General features: G+C 52.4%; 1 protein-coding gene across 11 annotated transcripts in view; it reads right to left on the bottom strand.

The window, feature by feature from the left end:
* The window catches only part of Ebf4 (early B cell factor 4), a 75357-nt gene extending 62091 nt beyond the window's left edge, over nt 1-13266 (bottom strand). For 6 of the 11 annotated variants that reach the window (XR_003952508.1, XR_374450.3, XM_006499279.3 and 3 more), the window contains exons 1-5: nt 12823-13143; nt 12243-12364; nt 1828-1984; nt 1528-1591; nt 1338-1393 (exon numbers count right to left, since the gene is read on the bottom strand). Coding sequence is in view for 9 of the 11 variants with exons in the window: in XM_006499279.3 (XP_006499342.1) it covers nt 1338-1393; nt 1528-1591; nt 1828-1984; nt 12243-12364; nt 12823-13128 (705 nt within the window). In the remaining 2 variants the exon portion in view is untranslated. Of the gene's footprint in view, nt 1-1337; nt 1394-1527; nt 1592-1827; nt 1985-12242; nt 12668-12822 lie in introns of those variants that run through there. The other 5 variants (XM_006499282.4, XM_011239472.3, XM_030250437.1 and 2 more) reach the window with 4 other exon arrangements.
* Between the last annotated feature and the right edge of the window lie 3649 nt (nt 13267-16915).

Here is a 16915-nt window from a genome sequence, read left to right as displayed (position 1 = left end):
TAGGTGGAGGAGAGTCTCCTACCCTCAGATAGGACCATCAGCAAGGTAGCAAGAACACCACCAGCTCTGCAGATTCCCTGCTAGTGGAGCAGATAGGCTCCTGGTCCCACCCTGCATCATGTTCCTCCCCTTATCCCTTCTTATCATATACCCCTTTGCAGGCTGATCCATGCTTATGATGGCTTCTGGTCATGTATATGGAACCTCTCAGCAATTCCTGGTAACTAATAACACAGGCCACTCCATACCTCCCTGTCAATCCCCATGTGCAAATGAGTGTCGCCCTTGGACTATCAATCCCCTCTTTCCCAGTCTCTGTCCTAAATAAGAAGTGGGCTTCCCAGTCTATTAGCCCCCAGGGCCGTCCAGCCTTCCTGTTTTTAGGTCCTTTTCTCTGTAGGCTCCCACGCTCATTTGCCACCCAGTCCCACTGCCATTGCTTGGTGCGCCTCCCCTATCACAGTGACTGAGAGCTTTCTGGATATAGGCCATTCTGCTCTGCTTTGGGACTAGGACCAGGTGAGGCTGCTAGAGGCACTTGTCCATACAAGAGCATGCAAGTTGCCCCTTTACAACTCAAGCGCCTCCTCCCAGAATGTCTCTGAAGCCCTGGGACTCGGGCTACTTCCCAGAATGCAGCAGGTTTGTCACTTTGAACTGCTTTTGCCAGCCCCGAGCCTCCTTCCTGGAACCAGTCTACCAGTGAGGCACTGAGTGTCTGCAGATCAGGTTCTGGGACAGCACACAGGTCTCTTTTTCGTCCCCCACTCCCACGGGGGAGGGGGGGTTGGGGTGCCCATCCCCTTTGCAGTTAGTGATGATGTTAGCAGACTTTCTCTTGAGAATTGCTCTCAGTGGAGTTGCCTGTAATGTGTGCCTTAGGCATGGTCCCTAGCCAATGGCTGACTGATGGAGGACACGAAACACTGCCCCTTGCTTTCAGGGCGCCGATCCGGTGCTGTTTCTATTCCAGTGATCCCTGTGGATTGGGCTGGGGCTGGACTCTACCCGAGACTACCTGCTTGCTGGGTATCTCTCCCTGTCCTGCTGCCTTTCCTCGCCTCCTGAGGAGTTTTCTCCCTCCTCACCAATGAACTACACACCCCCGATTCTGTGTCGAAGACTGGGTTGTTAAGGAATATGACTTAAGCCAGGGTCTTTTTTATAAATACTTTCTTTTCCAGACTGAATAGAAAAACACATAATCTTCTCGCCACAGGCAGGGAGCTGGGAGAGCTACACCAGTGAGTAAAGGCACAGGAGAGATGGAAAGGGGCTAAGGTTGCTTACTCAAATCAAGCCTTAAATGGGCCCCAACAGGCCCCGGGCTGGCTCACCTGCTTCGACATGGAGTCAATAAGGCGCACGTAGAGGTCTTGCTCTGTCCGAAGTCCTAGGGTGGGAGGGCAGAAAGAGCTTGCTGTCAGGGGAGCACTCAGATGCCTCGGATGGCTATACCCATACCCTCCCAGGTCCTGAGCGGGCGCGATGTGTCTCAGGATGCTGCGGTACCCAGGCTTTGCTTACCATTATTATACACCAGCCGAAGGCGGTAATGGATCCCGTTGTTTGTCTTTTCCGTCCCAGGCTCCTGCAAGGATAAGACAGAAGGATGTTCAAGGGTTCAGTGCCTTCAACCTCCTTCACCCACACCCTCCACTCTAACCCCGTGGTCCTTCTTTGCCTTCCAGCCACTCATCCATCCTTTCCCACACATCTACCATTTATCCACTCATCTTCCCCAGTGTTCGAGTGAACGTGGCAGGGTCCCTGAAGCCCTCCCATCACTCCCAGTGCTAGTCCCAGGCCAGCCCATGAGCCTCTCACTCGATCCTTTTCCACGAAGTCGATGAAGGCTGTGCGCTCCACCTCCACGGGCTGCCCCTGCCGGTCGTACATGGCCAGCACGAAGTGGAAGAAGTTGGACTTCCTGAGGTTGGAGGGGGGCTGCTTTTCAAAATGTGCTCTTGCCAGGCCCACGCCACTGTGGGAGGAAAGGAACTGGAAAACCACTGGAAGGGGCCTCCAGGGAGAAAGACCCCAGTGGCTCTGACCAGGACTAGACTTTGACATGCCAAGCGTTTGGGCAAGGACCATATCAGTTCCATAAAGAGGCAACAACACTGAGGCTAACCTAGCTTGCTTCTTTGAGAAGAAGGAATACACAGGTGCTGCATGAAGGCATTCTGACAGGCTCTCCCCAACTGCAGGCTTCTCCCATATTTAGGAAGGTTCATATCTCAAGTCAAGTGTATAAACTATAAATGAATTCACTATACTATCCAGAAGCATTTAGGAGTATGTATTAGGGCATCAAGAAGTACCTGGGCAGCTCTGAAATGAATTTCCCACTGAACCCCAGCTTACAACTAGGGCTTGACTGAGACTACAGCACTGCCTACTACATGTTCATCAGACTACCAGGGATGCTGCACAGTTCCGGGCTATTAGTCTGCCTATCTTAGACCTTGGGCTATGGGTATAGATGGGGAATACCCTTCTGGGTACAGAGGGCATGACTCTGGCTTCAAGACAGCATGGCTTCTGAGCAAGAGGATCTCCTAGTCTGGCTTTATGAAAGGCTTGCTCCTGGCTCTTCAGAAACCGTGCTCAGAAGCAAGGAGGAAGAGAAGAACAAGGTCTCGTTTACCAGATCGCCCCTGAACTCTGTAACACGCAGCATGCAGTAATGGAAGTAAATGCCTGGAAGAGGACAGAACCACAGGCAGAGAGTGGAACAAGGGTCAGAGTGTGAGTACCCTTGGCCCCAAATGTCACCGTGTAAAAAAAAATAAAGCAAAGAAGGAGAATATTGTTTTGGGTGAGTTATTTTGTTTGTTCATTTGTTCAGTGTTTTGGTTTTGTCTTGTTTTATTATTGTTTTTTGAGATAGGGTCTCACTCTGTAGTCTAGGCTGGCCTGGAACTCACTATGTAGTTCAGGCTGGCCTCAAACTTGCTGTGATCTTCCTGCCTCAGCCTCCCAAGTGCTGGGATTATGATATGAGCCACCACACCTGGCAAAAAAACACAAAGGATAATAACTCTTCTGAGGGAGCCGAGGAAAAGCTTACAGAGCCGATGGCCTTCCCAGAACCCTCGGGGAGTAAGTATATACTCATTAACTGGAAGGGGGAAAGGGAAGAACAAGTAGCCCAAGAAATATTTTTCAAGGGCAGGTGTCAGTGGATCAGATTTCACAAAGTGAAATACTGGGGGGCGGGGGGCGGGGGTGGGGCACAGCTCGGTGGGAAGAGGGCCTGTCTACATGAAGGAAGCCCTAGGCTCAATAGCCAGAGCCACGTAACACCAGGGTAGGTAGTGCACAGCTGTAATCCCAGGACTCTGGAGGTGGAGACAGGAAGATTGGAAGTGCATCCTTGGCTACATAGGGAGCTGAAGGTGAGCGTGAGATACAGGAGACTCTGTCTCAAAATAGCGAGACAAGGAGAGAAAGGAGGAAACATAAATAAAAGGGGGTGGGATTAGGGAGATGGCTGGGTGCTTAACACACTTGTCATGTGAATGTGAGGACTTCATAGCCCCAGAACCCACATAAATACTGGGGGATATGTCAGTGCTAAAAGGGCAGGGACAGGAGTACCCATAACAAGCTGGCTAGCTAGCCTAGCCATTTAGATAAGCTCCCGATTCAATTGAGAGGCCCCACCTTAACGAGTAAGCTGGAGAAGGACCAAGAAAGACTCCAAGGAAGACGGCAGCAATGCTCCTTCTCATGCAGACAAATGCATGTGCTCTCCTCATGTTTGTCCCCACAAACACAAAGATGTGCGCGCGCGCACACACACACGCACACACACTCATGATGGTATAGAGCAAGAAGAAAAGTTTGCGTTGGAGGTTCCTGCCAGACTGTGTAGGGACTATGAACACTAGGAAAAGAAGTTTAGACTTTATTCTCTAGCAGTGTCCCAAAGCACGCTTCTTACAGGTTCTGACCTCCACCCTAGAAAAGAGTGCTGTGACCACACTTCTGAGAAATGTGGTTCCCACTGAAAGCCTCTGGACATCCTGCAGAAATGATCGTGCTTCAGTGGGCTCAGGCTAGCACCTAGACTCCAAGATGATGGTTCCCAATGTGCTTTAGCGGGTTCCTCTCCTGTGTTTCTGCTGATCCGTGTGGCCAATAGAATCTAACAAAAATGATAGCACGCGACTTCTACATTTTAGGTCGTGAGAACATTGTAGACTCTGCCTTGTACTTTTTCTGGCTCATTACACAGGGGACGTCAGCTTCCATTAAAAACCAACACCCAGGACTGGGGAGATGTCTCAGTTGACAAAGCATGTGGGTCACAAGCATGAGGACCAGAGTTTGGACCCCTAGAACCAACATACAAAGCAGGACATGGTGTTGTAGGGTGGGAAACAGAGATGGGGGAATCCCTGGGCCGTGCTGACCACTTGGTGAAGTTCCAGGCTAATGGGAGACCCTGTCTCAATCAGAAGGAGAAAGGTGTATGAGGAATCACGTGAGGCTGTACACGAACATGCACACACACACACACACACACACACACACACACACACACACCAGCATCCCAGATGCCCATCAGACATGCTACTGTGACAATGACTACCAGATACATTGCTGTTTAATATTTCCTTGCACATAATTTAAAATCAGGAGCCACTGAGATAACTCAACAGGTAAAAGGCCCTTGCTGCCAAGTCTGATAACCTGACTTCCATCCTAGGATCCTGCATGGTAGGAGAGGGTCAACCCCCACCAGCTGTCCTCTCACCTCTGTAAGTGTGCCCCCCAACAAATAAATAAACACAAGTAAATTTTTTTAAAATTAAATAAAATGAACTTACTGTTTTCTTTGGCTTCACACTAGGCCATAGTATCTAGGCTGTCAGAGAATAAGGCAACTGCTATGTTTTCATACTGAATATAGCAAGTAATAAAACCAACTGTTCTTCCTCCTGGATGCATTCGTGGGAGTGGCCACGGGAAAGGGTGATGACGGAAGGTGCCCAACACTCTTCCCTACCAGAAGTTCCCTCTCCAGGGTCTTGTCCTCTCTCCATTCTTCCCTGTTCCCTCCAGCTAGGTGGCAGTCCTTTCAAGTGGGGACTTGACCACCCTCTGTCAGCTTCTCTACCTGGCTGAGAGACAGGGAGGCCTGAAGAGCTTTTGATCACAGCGGGTCTCTGATTACTATGGATGAATATGCTAATGAGAGATCAACTCTGAGCTCCACCCTCCCGCTTCCAGGCCCAGCTTAGCTTGAACTCTGCCAGGGATGGTTTCAAGAACCACTGAGTGGAAGATGGTGGAAGGGGGTGGCCTTGTAGAGCAATCCCATCACTGCTGTTCTTTATTCTTGTGAGTCTGACGGGCTCTCAGGCAGTGGGAAGAGAGGAGACAGAAAGGCCTCTGCAGAGAAGTGGATACTGAGAAAGTACAGAATCCCCAAGTCACTCAGTAGGTCTTTTCAATGCAAAAGCCCTTGCCTGGCTCAGGGCTTCTAACTGGTACAAAGGGAACTGTTAGTGACCCCAGCTTCCTATCCTATCCCAGTCCTTTTGGCAAATTTCACTCAGTCCAAATCCTGTTTATCCCCTGCTCCTGGTCTCCTGATCCTATTGGCCTCCTATGGGTTTCCCTAACCCTTGGGCCAAACTCCCCACACTGGGCCTACCTTCCCCGTGGGACAGGATTACTTGGGAGATAGAAAGAACACAAAGATTAGGGGAGGGGGAGGCAGCAGGTTCTCACAGGGGGATGGATCAGTAGCCAGTGCTAAGGGGTGAGGCATAGAGAAACTGAGCCATCTCACATGGCCCACAACACAGCGCCATCTCACTTAGCCTGGCTCTGTTTCTCCTAAGGCGGCCCAGAGTAGCACTGAACTTCCTGTCCCTGCTCACAACCTTCCATGGGGCAGCATGGACTAGTTAACATTTCTACCATCCATCGTGAACTACCGCAGAACAGTAATAATGACAGTCTTAGTACACTTCAGACCTTGGATGGCCAATAAAATGGGAAGACCCCCTGCTGGGTCCATTCTCTCTCTCTCCTTGCCTGGGAAGTCTCTAGTTTACCTCAGTCAAGCATTAGCTAATTAGCACTGAGATAATAAAATGGGAAAAGATTTTGCTACAAAGAATCTAGTATTTTCTATATGCATGACACAGAATACTACAAGGAATATGTTGTACAGAGGACAGAAAGCAAAAGGAGACAGAAGCAGGCTGGCCCAAGTCTTCCTTCCCTAGTAGTCTCTGTTGCTTCTGTGCCTGGAACAGCAGTAGGTGATCAGCACCTGTTACATAGAACTGCAAGCTACAAAGCGAGAGAAACCCGAGAAACCCGGGAGAAGAGGAAGGGAAACATTTCTTTTCTCTTCCCCCCTTGGGAGAAGCTGCTGCTCTTGTAATTAGAAAACAAACCACAGTTAAAGAACAGAAACAGAGACTCGCTGTAACCAAAGTCACAAAGTACCCAGGGGTCTGACAGTCCCCGTGGCCATGTCCTGGGCATGAGTGCTCTCTGCTCAGAGAGAGAGAGAGAGATACAGATGAAGGCCAGGATCTCTGGTTGTGTGCTATCCAACGTGGAGTTGTCCAAGACAACCTCCAGAGGTGGAGAGAAACTTGGGGATGTGTACTGATGCATACTATTTATCCAAAAGAAAGATGGAGGGATGGAGGACGGAGCCCCTGAATATGGAGAAGCAAGTGTCTCATTTATGTTCTCCTGGAAGCAGAGAACTCTCTGGGGTGAAAACCCACATAGCAACAGCTTATTGGATTGATTCCAGGAACCGCAGGAGTGGCAGGAGACAAAGGCAAGAAGGTAGCCCATCGAGCTAGCACCGTAGGCAGCCACAGTGCACAGCCACAGAGTCTATGGAGTACTATAGAGACACAGTCAGGGACTCAGTACTCCAGCAACTTGAGTTAGGCATTGCCACCTTATAAGTCAACAGCCCGCTCCAGATTTATTCTATTTATGTGTATTCCCATGTACATATACATTTGTGTGCCCAAAGAGGCCAGAAGAGGGTGTCTACAAGCCTCCTGATATGGGGGGGGGGGTATGGGATTCAAACTATGGTGCTATCTTCATTACGGAGCCATCTTTCCAGCTTCTACTGCTCTCTTTTTCTCCTGTGCTTGATGCTGCCATGTGTACTCACTCGTAGGCAGAACAAGCTCTGGCCTCCTAAGCAAGTCTTCAAGAATTAGTAAGCAGACGCTGGCTGAGGTATACCCTTTTTACCAGCCAAAGGGACTAAAAAGATGAGAGTGGGTTTCAACTGTCAGCCACTCAGAAGTACGATATGGGGGAAGCCAGCAGAACTTTAGCTCCTGGGGCCTAAGGGCAACTCTGCAGGTCCCAGGTCTACGATGTATGAAGGTGAGCACTGGCCTGCTCAGCACATGTACCCTACATACTTCAGTGACATTTCATTCCCTTAGCATCATGGGAAATAGAGCATGTACCTTCTTCAGATAAATGCCCCCACGTGATAAAAAAAACAGCCATGCTAACTGGTTAAGTTTTGCAAGAATCCAAAGCAAACTACACATCTCCTCACTTTCTCAGAAAGGTTGTTTCAAACACAATGTCAAAATACTTTCCTCTCAGCTCTGGAGAGGATGGGTCTCTCTTCTAAAGAACCCAGACTTGGGAGCCTTCCCTGCAGTCTCTCTACCATGTCACATTCTCTGCTCTTCCATAGACCTGAGATTTAAAGAGACTTTCTGTAACACCAGAAAAAAAGTCAGTTGGCACAGATCCTTTTCGGACAGAAGAGTCCGGCCTTGTAGTGAGCTTTGGGATGCTTAGGCTTCATGAGCACTGCTGGGGGCTTCGAGGTCAAATGGACAAGGATAACTTGATCTTCATAGCCTGGACCACTAAGGTAAACTGCACTCCAGAGCACACGGGGATGCAAGTTGGCATGGTAAGGCAACAGAGTATCTGGATGCTATTATTGAGCCCACCCAGCAGGTCCCTGGAGATGTTCTCTTGTAAGGCTGAGCAGGATGCCCCAGGGCTCTTTGGGCATCCAGAACTCTCTAGTAGACAAAGCTCCTGTTGCAGTCTCTGTTCTCTATTCACACAACGCTCAGGCTTGATCACACACTTACTATAAATAGCAATTTAACAATAACCTTCTGCATCCCCTTAGAGGACAAGCCACCCTTCGGGGCTTCTGCCTTCCATCTTCCTGCCAAATGTTAAGTCTGGTCCACCTGGAAGCCCAAGGTTCTGTGCAACAACAGCACTTTGTTGAGCCTGATCCATCCTCAAGTCTGAGATGTTGACCTAATGGGACATATCCTGATGTCATCAACATTGGAAGTGGGCTCGCTCTGCTGACCCCCCTCTACCTCCAATAAAAACTATGAGGCCTCCCATATTTCCTCGCCGGCCATTTCAGATTTGCCTCAAGTTCTTCTGCTCAATCCAGCCTTTCTCTTCCCTATCCTGCCTGGCTGCAGAAGGTCCATGCTCATTTCTTCCAAGCCCTCCCTTCCTTTTTAAGCATCCCAGGAGTGCCCAACCTCTCCCTTAGGCATCCCCTGTGTTCCCAGGACTGGTAGTGATCATCAGGCTTCGCCTGCCTCCAACCAAGATCTCTTGGCCTAGCCCTGGTATTTTCAGAACCTAGCCAAGATGCACATCAAAGAAGATAAAAGCAGTAGCACACAGGGGGCACACCCACCTCAGTGGTACCCACAGAGGGAAGACCTGGTAGCTAAGGGCAGCCACCTAGAAGCTGTGTGTAGATGAATCTGCTGAAGAGGACGTCTCGGTCAATGGAGGCTCTGGAGTCCTTCTTATTACTGCTCAGTACCTATGCCCAAACCAACTTAGTGACCCAGGACTAAATGGTAGGCAGGGGAAAGAAAACGCTCACCAGTGTGTTCTACCATTTTCCTCCATGGCTTTCAGTCCCATCTACTGGCTATTTATCCCACTTCTCTTCTGCCAATCCTCTCGCTATCCACCCACAGGCCTGCCTGCCAGCCAGGTTCCAGGATGAGGAGCAGCTATTAATTATTAAAGCAAACAAAAGCATTTCCTAGCAGGGAGGCTAGCCTGCAGCTGCTTACAGGAAAGCCATCCCCAGCTGCCTTCCTCCTCTAAGGCCTTGCTCCTTGAGCAGTGACTGGCTGGTAGGATGGGTAGTCCTAATGTCTCCCATGACTATTGCAGATCTAGGGCTGGCCAGGTCCCTCTAGTCTCTCCAGCCTAGGAAGCAGACCAGAAGGAGAAAGGGGCTACCATCTCTGCTAAGCCCATAGCAGGAAAACCTGTCTGAGGAGGGTGGGGAATGGCCTAGGGATAGGTCTCAGAGATAAATTCCCATTGATTCTGGGTAGGAGGAGTCACAGCAGTGGCCAGGGGCCTTTGGGCAGACATCCCTGTTAAGGAGACCCTGGCAGGGAGCAGGGAGCCTCCCCTCCCCTTCCTATGGGATGGGTATTCATTTCCTCTTCTTTCCCTACATCCTATGCTCAGAATTTCCCTTCTTGTTAGCAGAGGCTCCCTCGCTGATCTTAGCAAGCCCTCTGAGCCTTTTCCTCTTCATCTACTTTCTTCGAAACTTTGGCATTTTTGTAAAGTTGAAGTTTTAAAACTGGAGAGGGGTAGCTGAGGGGTAACTAACTGTAGGGCAGTTGCTAGAACATACTGAAGTGAAGAGAGGTGCCTGACAGAGAAGCCTTTTGGAGCCATCTAGGTGGACTCCTTAAGCTTGTGGGCTACAGAAAGATTGATGAATGGACTGCCATCTTGGCCCTACAGGAAAGCCCCAGTTGTCAGAGCCAGGAAAACAGAGACAGGCGGCGGACTGCAGAGCCTGACCTGTAGTTTAGGTAACATTAAGAACTGTTCTCCTGGGCAGGGAGGAAACAGAAACAGAGCAGGTGCTGAAGGCGAGTTGGGGTTGCTGAAGGCTCGCTAAAGCTCTGCAGTGGGTGATGCAGTGGGCTCGCTAAAGCTCTGCAGTGGGCGTGTGATGCTAGGGGCTTCAGGACCGGTTTAAGAGAAAGCAGTTCTGGCAGACTTGTTGCCTCTTCAACATTATCAGCTATTGTCATACAGAAGCTGGGAAAGAAAGCTGGGGTCAGATTGTGACAAGCCTTGAATGCCAGGTGTCTGGGATGTGCCAGTGACAGCAGCCTATGGTAACCATCCTTAAAGTGGCGAGTCAGAGTACAGGACCAGGAGTCTGAATTATCCTGCAAGCCAGGGAGGAATGCGGTCTAGGGCTCAGAAGTGTAACTGTTAAAAGGTACCTGGGGACACTGGGATTGGCAGTAGGCATCCATAAGCTTTGCAAACCAAGTGGCTGTGGGCTGAAGGTGAGGAAGGCGCAGATCATCCACACCCAGCAGCCCTGCAGGAGCGTCAGCCAGGCAGGGAAGGACGATGAAGGGGAGGCTGGGAGATGGAGGTTTCTTGTTATGACTTGGGATGGGAAGACCTGAGCAGAGGACTGAGGGGGGAGATACACACAGGAGAAAGGACGAGCAACGTGGAAAGAGACAAAAACAAGGAGTAGCCTCCCCTCTGGAAGTGGGAAGAGAATCACCCACGGGTTTGAAAACTCTCAATCTGTGTCCTAGAATGACAGTTTCCAGACTCGGGGACAAGCAAGCTCAGGCCTGGAAAATGTTCTGTTCAAACCTCAGAAGGCGTTGGGGTTCAGTTATGTGGTCTTGGGGACTCGGAATAGACCCCACTCGAGAACCTTTCTCTGTGTAGAGACACTGTCGGTGACTAGGATTGCTGAGGCTGAAAGTCTCATGCCCAGATTTCTTGCCCCTTCACCCACTGTCAGGATATCATCTCTGGCACCCCTGCTTCCCCCTCATCTAATCTGGCAGCCCTGGGCAGGTAGAGAGAAAAGTCTGAAAGAAACAGCAACTTCCAGTCTAATACACTCAGCTATAACGTCACACGACCGCCTCAGCGGGAAAGCCATAACCAACAGAAAAGGAGGCACACACAGTTTTAAGGCTAGCACAAGACAAACCTTAAGGGGGTGGGGGAAGGGCATGGGAAGGAAATAAATATACCAACACACGGAGAGCAAGGAAATACACCAACACACGGAGAGCAAGGAAATATACCAACACATGGAGAACAGTAGTGTTAAAACATCTGTTATTGTGTTTCTATAGTCTCTAGCTAGACCGTTCTAACTAGAGACTCTAACTTACTGGAATCGGCTCATCTGGAATACCCTTTCCTGTCCAGGAGAGATCATTCAACAGAAAGCTCAGCACTCTCTCTTTGAAGACAGATGTGCAAAAATACTGCACCCCTTCGTCCAGAAAACACTCTCTGTCTAGTACTGGGTGAGGCTGGGAAGCACCACAAGTGATACCTGATCAAGTCTGGGTGTGTGGATGGGAGTGATGTGCCAGCCCTGGTCTGCTTCGACACCCTTCAGATACTGGACAGAAGCTATTTAAAACTTGAAGAGCCAGTGCCTACCCTGTCCTGGATGTCCGCAGGGACACCTACTTAGCGTGAGGCACCGTGAGCATCTGATCAGACGTATAACCTCCAGTCCATGTTGTATAATGAGAGGGAGTGTTACAGAGACCAGGTTCCAGCTGCTGCCGTGACTGAGTTAACAAGCTTTCAAAGTCCCCATCCAAATTCTGGTGTCCATTCCTTACAGAAGTCTCCTGTCTAGTCCCCTATGCCTCCCCCTGAAAAGTAACCAGAGCCGATTCTGCTAATTCCCAAGAGCTTCCAGTCTCCTTCAGGTTCTAACCAAAACCACTCAGACGGAGGAGTCCAGCCTCATTCTCAGCCCCAATCAGTTCAGCAAGGCTAACTGCCCACTGGCTAAGCCTCTCTTCAGCCCCACCCACATCTCTGGTTCTGTACACCACAGAGTTTCTTGCCTTTCTTGTTGGGTAGCCACGGAACTGGACAAGTGGAACGGTAGAGACTGCACAGGAAGAAGGGGCTGTACATCTCTAGATGACTAGTAACTGTGGGCCATGGCTCCAGGTGTGCGGGAGGAGGCGACACCACCTCCAGAACCCTGGACCCTAGTGAGCAACCCGCCCCATATCCTCAGGAAGAAGTCAAACTCACACAGGGTGAACAGGAGACTTCGTCGGGACAGTCAAGAGTTAGGACTCCCTCCACCCCTCGCTCCAGTAGCTAGGCGTGCAGGACGAAGGCGACACTAAGCGGTCCAACCAGCGTGCTAGTTCGGGTGGAGCGCTTACCTCTGCGCCGCGGTGTTGGAGTCCAGGATGCCCGCGCTCTGCATCCAGGAGCGCACCGAGCCCAGGCTGGAGGGCAGCAGCGGCTCCTCTTTCAGATGGAGCCCACCGCGGGGCAGAGCGTCCTGTGCGGGGAACATAAGGACCCGCAGTTCGTGGGCGCCCCCAACTGCCAGGGATCCCGTCCCGCCGAGGCTGTGGGCGTCTCAGCTCAGCCCGACCCGACGGCACCAGGAGCCTCCAGGAGCGCAGCGCTGCACGGAGTCCCGGCGCCTCAGTGCCGCTCGCCTCGCGGGTGCTTTCTCAGAGAAAACGGGTCCCCGGGCGCCGGCGCTGTCCCCTCCCCTCCCGGGGCGCGGGGCGGGGAGATGGAGGGATTCCCCCGCGGCCTGAGAGCCAGTGAACAGACTGAGAGCGGAGCCCGCACCGGCTCCGCACGGAGGCGCCCCAGAGGCGCGCTCTGGCGGCTGCCCAGCGCGGCGGTCGTCGGAGGGGGGGGCGAGCGCCCCGCGAGGTGCCCGCCCTCCCCCCACCCGGGTCTCTCCCCCGCCCGCCCGCGGCGCCCGCGCGGGGCGCTGATTACCATCCGAGAGGGGGAGGCTGCGGCCGTGGAGGTCGGCGGCGGCGACGGTGGTGGCCGGGGCGGCAGCAACAGCAGCAGACGCGCGTCCCGTGGAAAAGCAGGGCCGGCGCCGGGCCAGCAGACGCAGCCGCCGCCAGGCCCCCGAGTGCCCCGGCGCCCCGGGCCTGCCGCTGCCCCGGGCGGCAGCACCTGCAGCAGGAGCAGCAGCAGACCGGCCGAGTCCCCCCGGGGCCCGGTCCCCGCGCCTCCCCGCCGCGGCCGCCGCCGCCCGCCGCTCCCCGGGGCCTGGCCGCGGGCCCTGGCCATCCCGCCGCCGCCGCCGCTCCCTGGGGAGCGGGAGCCGTAGGGAGGGAGCACGGGCAAGAGGAGGGCTGTCGCAAGCGGGTGGGCCCAGGGGACTCGGGGCCAGGGGAGGCGGGGGCGGGGCGCGAGGCCGGCCGAGGGGCGGCCAGGGACGTGACATCATCGGGGGAGGAGCGGCCGGGCTGGGGCCGCGGCGGCGGGGCGGACCCTGACGAGTCCGTAGCCGGGCTGGGGGCCACGGCCTCGGTGGAGGGGCGCCGGGAAGCTGGCCCAGGCCAGGGAAGATGGGGAAAGGATGGGCTGGGGGCTGCGCGGCGAGGAAGCCCGGCCTAAGCAGGGCAGCTCGTCCACACCACGCTGGGGAATCACCACGGCCTCCCCGTCGCCACCAGACGAAGCTCCAGCATCTTTGTGGTCCCATCTTCTTCTCCTAAGTATGCGCCGCCCTCTCCTCAGCCAACGCTTGATTCTAGGAGTCGCTGCACCCTTGGTGCCACTTGACCTCGGCTTAACCTCCGCGCCTTAGCGCTTAAGGGTCTCTCACCTTGTGGTGAAGATGCGGCCCCAGGCAAGCTGAGCTACCCGAGTCCTGCACCTCCCATTCTTGTTCCTGTCCCTGGATTACCTAAACTTAAGTTTACATTCCCACCTGAGTTTTTGAGAAATCTCTTGCTTCTGAAAGCAAGTAGACGTTTCTGAAAGGCTCAGGTGAGCTGGGCTCTTAAACCTAAGTCCAGCTCACCTCCTTTTCTCCAGCCTTCTTTCTGAGTCCGTTCATCTTTTATATCTGCACAGAAATCATCTGGCCTTCGACCTTGGGGCTATCAGCAAACCTTGGTTTGAGTCCAGCAGTTTCCTGCAGAACAGCAAAAGGTTGGGTGGCCTTGTTCATGCTGCTCTTTGCACTCTGAGATCTTCACCTTCCTGGGGGTGAGATGGGGGATGCTCCACGTCAGCCCTTAATATCCTGCCTAGCACTGATCCACAGAAAGGACCCCAGTGACACTAGAGTTCCTCTGCCTCTTCTCCTGACCTCCTGGGTCTCTACTCTCCCTCTTTTTTGCCCAGTTTTTCAACACCTGTCACCTGTGAAGGAGGAAGAAGGGGCACTGCCAGTCTCACGCAGACTTCTCACGGTCTTGGCCTTTACTCACAGAATAATCAAAAGCAGGTTTCTCAAAAGGAATTCTTTTCCAACTGGCCTCTACATCCCTTTAGATGACTCTAAACCTTGCCCCTCATAGTATGGCTCCTGGATCAGCAGCATTGACATTGGTAGCTTGTGACAAATTCGGAATCGAAGACCCTCCCAGACCTGTCACGTCAGAGCCAGCATCAGAGAGCCGGAGTGCTGGGATCACGCATGCCAGCTACTACGTCTGGCTAAGACTTCCCATTCTTAAAAGTCCTTCCCCTTCTCCCTACCTCCTACAACCTCTGCCCCTCCTGTTTCTGCAGCAGTTCACAGGAGTAGCCACCAAGGCTGCTTTGCCAGGCTCGGCTGGCTGCTCCTGGAGACTCACAGTCTGACTCCTCCCTGTTCTGAAACTGTTGCTTCTGCTTTGACTCCGTGGTCCTCTTGGGGCTTCTGGCCCTCCACAGACAAGAAGTGTGATCCCTATCTCCTCCCACCCTATGAGGATGCTAGGCTGCTGTGTATACCCCGCCCCCTCATTGTTATTCAAGAATCCATGTGTTCCCCACAGTCTGTGAGGCTGTGTTTGAGAAGACCACATTCTAGCTTGGGCTTCTGTCTTCTGTCTGTGCTGCCCATCAACCGGGGAAATTTGAGCTGGGCTGGATCACGGGGCAAGACAGGAGCAGGAAGAGCCCCCAGCACAAGTGACTGGGCTGGTAGGCCACAGTGGTACAACTTAGTTCCCACATACTCACCCTTCACAAGCCAGTGCACCCTCTGTGTGTGTCCATATCAGCGCCTCCGGCAGCCCACAGGCTTTGGAGTGGGATGGGGCAGGTAATCTCTGATACCCTTGTCTCCCCCTACAGCTACCACGGTGAGGTTTCCCATGCCCTTCTCTCTGCCCCAGTACCCACAGAAAATCTGATAATAACACACTTCAACACTAGATTCTACCCCTGCTTAAAGGAGATACATAACCTGTTCTCCTGGCAGCTTCCTCTTCTGTCCCCTGGGTGTCCACCCAAACACTCTCCATCCTCCTGCAGGTTTTAAAGTGTTGCTTGATTTGGAACATGTATAACCTTCTTAGGAAGAGTTCAGCAACCTCTCATGGCTTCTCATATTTAGGGACTGTTTAGGGACATTCTAGGCTTTTGCTGGCTGATCCAGTATCTCTCACCAGACAGTCTCCTTTCCCTTGCTTGCCTGACAAAGAACTCTCCATTGACTGAACTCCCATACTCTGGGCTGGGTTTGTTTTGTTTTGTTTTATTCTGCTGTCCCCTTCAGGAGGAACGCTTGAACTTAGGCATTGCTTCTTTCCAGGGCACAGTGGACTGAGCCCCTGTGCCTTTTTGGTGATGCATTGTGGCTCTAAATAGACTTGAGGGACAAGTGCTCAGAAATAACCCGGGGAAAAGGAAGAATAGGCTGGCCTGGAAAGGCAGCACTGGGAGACAGCGGGCATTAGTGGGCATTATCCTGACCTGCATAGTTTCTACTCTACCCTAGCTAACCCCATGGGATAGAAAGGGACCAGCCAGGATGATATTTGAGACTTAGCAGGCCTTGCAGCCTCAGTGAAGGGCTTCTGGGTTAGAGCTGCTGAACCAAGAAGCAAAGGTTCTGGGAGACTCGGGGTCTCTCCTGGACAAATGAGCCATTGAGATCAGAGTTGAATCGCTCTCTTCAGATCCAGCCACACGTCTATTTCTGGAATAATGTTTTATTTTACATTATTCATCTTGTTTTGCGGAAAGATTTACCCCTTTCTACATACTAGGATTGCTTTACAGGCAAGACTTTAAGGGTTGTGGAAGCGTGGCCACAGACAGGGGAGGCTTGGTCTGAGCCTATAGAAAATGCCTCTCCCTACTCTGGCCCAGGCAAGGTCTCACTTTTGGAAGAGCCAGAAGCTCTTACCTCACCTTTTTGCTTCATGGAAATTGGTGCTCATGCTCAGAAAGATTCTTGTCATGTGCCCAGTGCTAGAGCATAAGCGGATAGAGCCCAGCGCTGTCCCTCCACCCCCACGCTCACAGTGGCAGTTGCATGAACATCAATGTGATTCCCAGAGGATGTGGACTGTCAGAGAAGCAGGAGGAGTAGTGAGACCAGCACAGGAGGGCCCAGGCCTGGGAGGAGAGACAGACAGACCTATCATCCAGAAGGATGAGCCAGTGGAACTGGAAGACTGGCTACACCTCAAAGGTGGGAGCGCCCTGCACCTGGGGTGTCATGATGGTGCCTCCCTCACCATGCTGATGAGCTGAGGGTTGGTTTTTTTGTTTTTTTTTGTTTTTTCTTCTTCTTCTTCTGGTAAGTCTGGTCTTGAGATTGTACTGTTTAAACAGAAGAGCGGATTTTCCCCATGCCCCAGCCCAGTGAAAACCCGTGAGAAGCAGACAGTCTGTGTTTTAAGCACCTAGTGGACAGTCTGTGTACTGTACTAGAGTGCCCCCTGGAGTCCCCAGAGTGTTAGGTTGCTGTTTGGATTCGCTTCCTAAGTCACCTGATGATTAGAAAATTATGGCTCCTCGCATCCTCCCAGGAAGTGCAGAGAAGGGCCGTCTCAGAAAGTCGCCCGGAGGTTATATTTCAGCTCTCTGTCTTCCTTGCCATTCACTGCCGAAGTCTCCTAGTTGCTTC

This window comes from Mus musculus, chromosome 2, assembly GCF_000001635.26.
Source record: "Mus musculus strain C57BL/6J chromosome 2, GRCm38.p6 C57BL/6J".
Lineage (NCBI taxonomy): Eukaryota > Metazoa > Chordata > Mammalia > Rodentia > Muridae > Mus > Mus musculus.
Note: the sequence above shows the minus strand (reverse complement) of the source record. Positions and strands in the feature narration are given on the sequence as shown.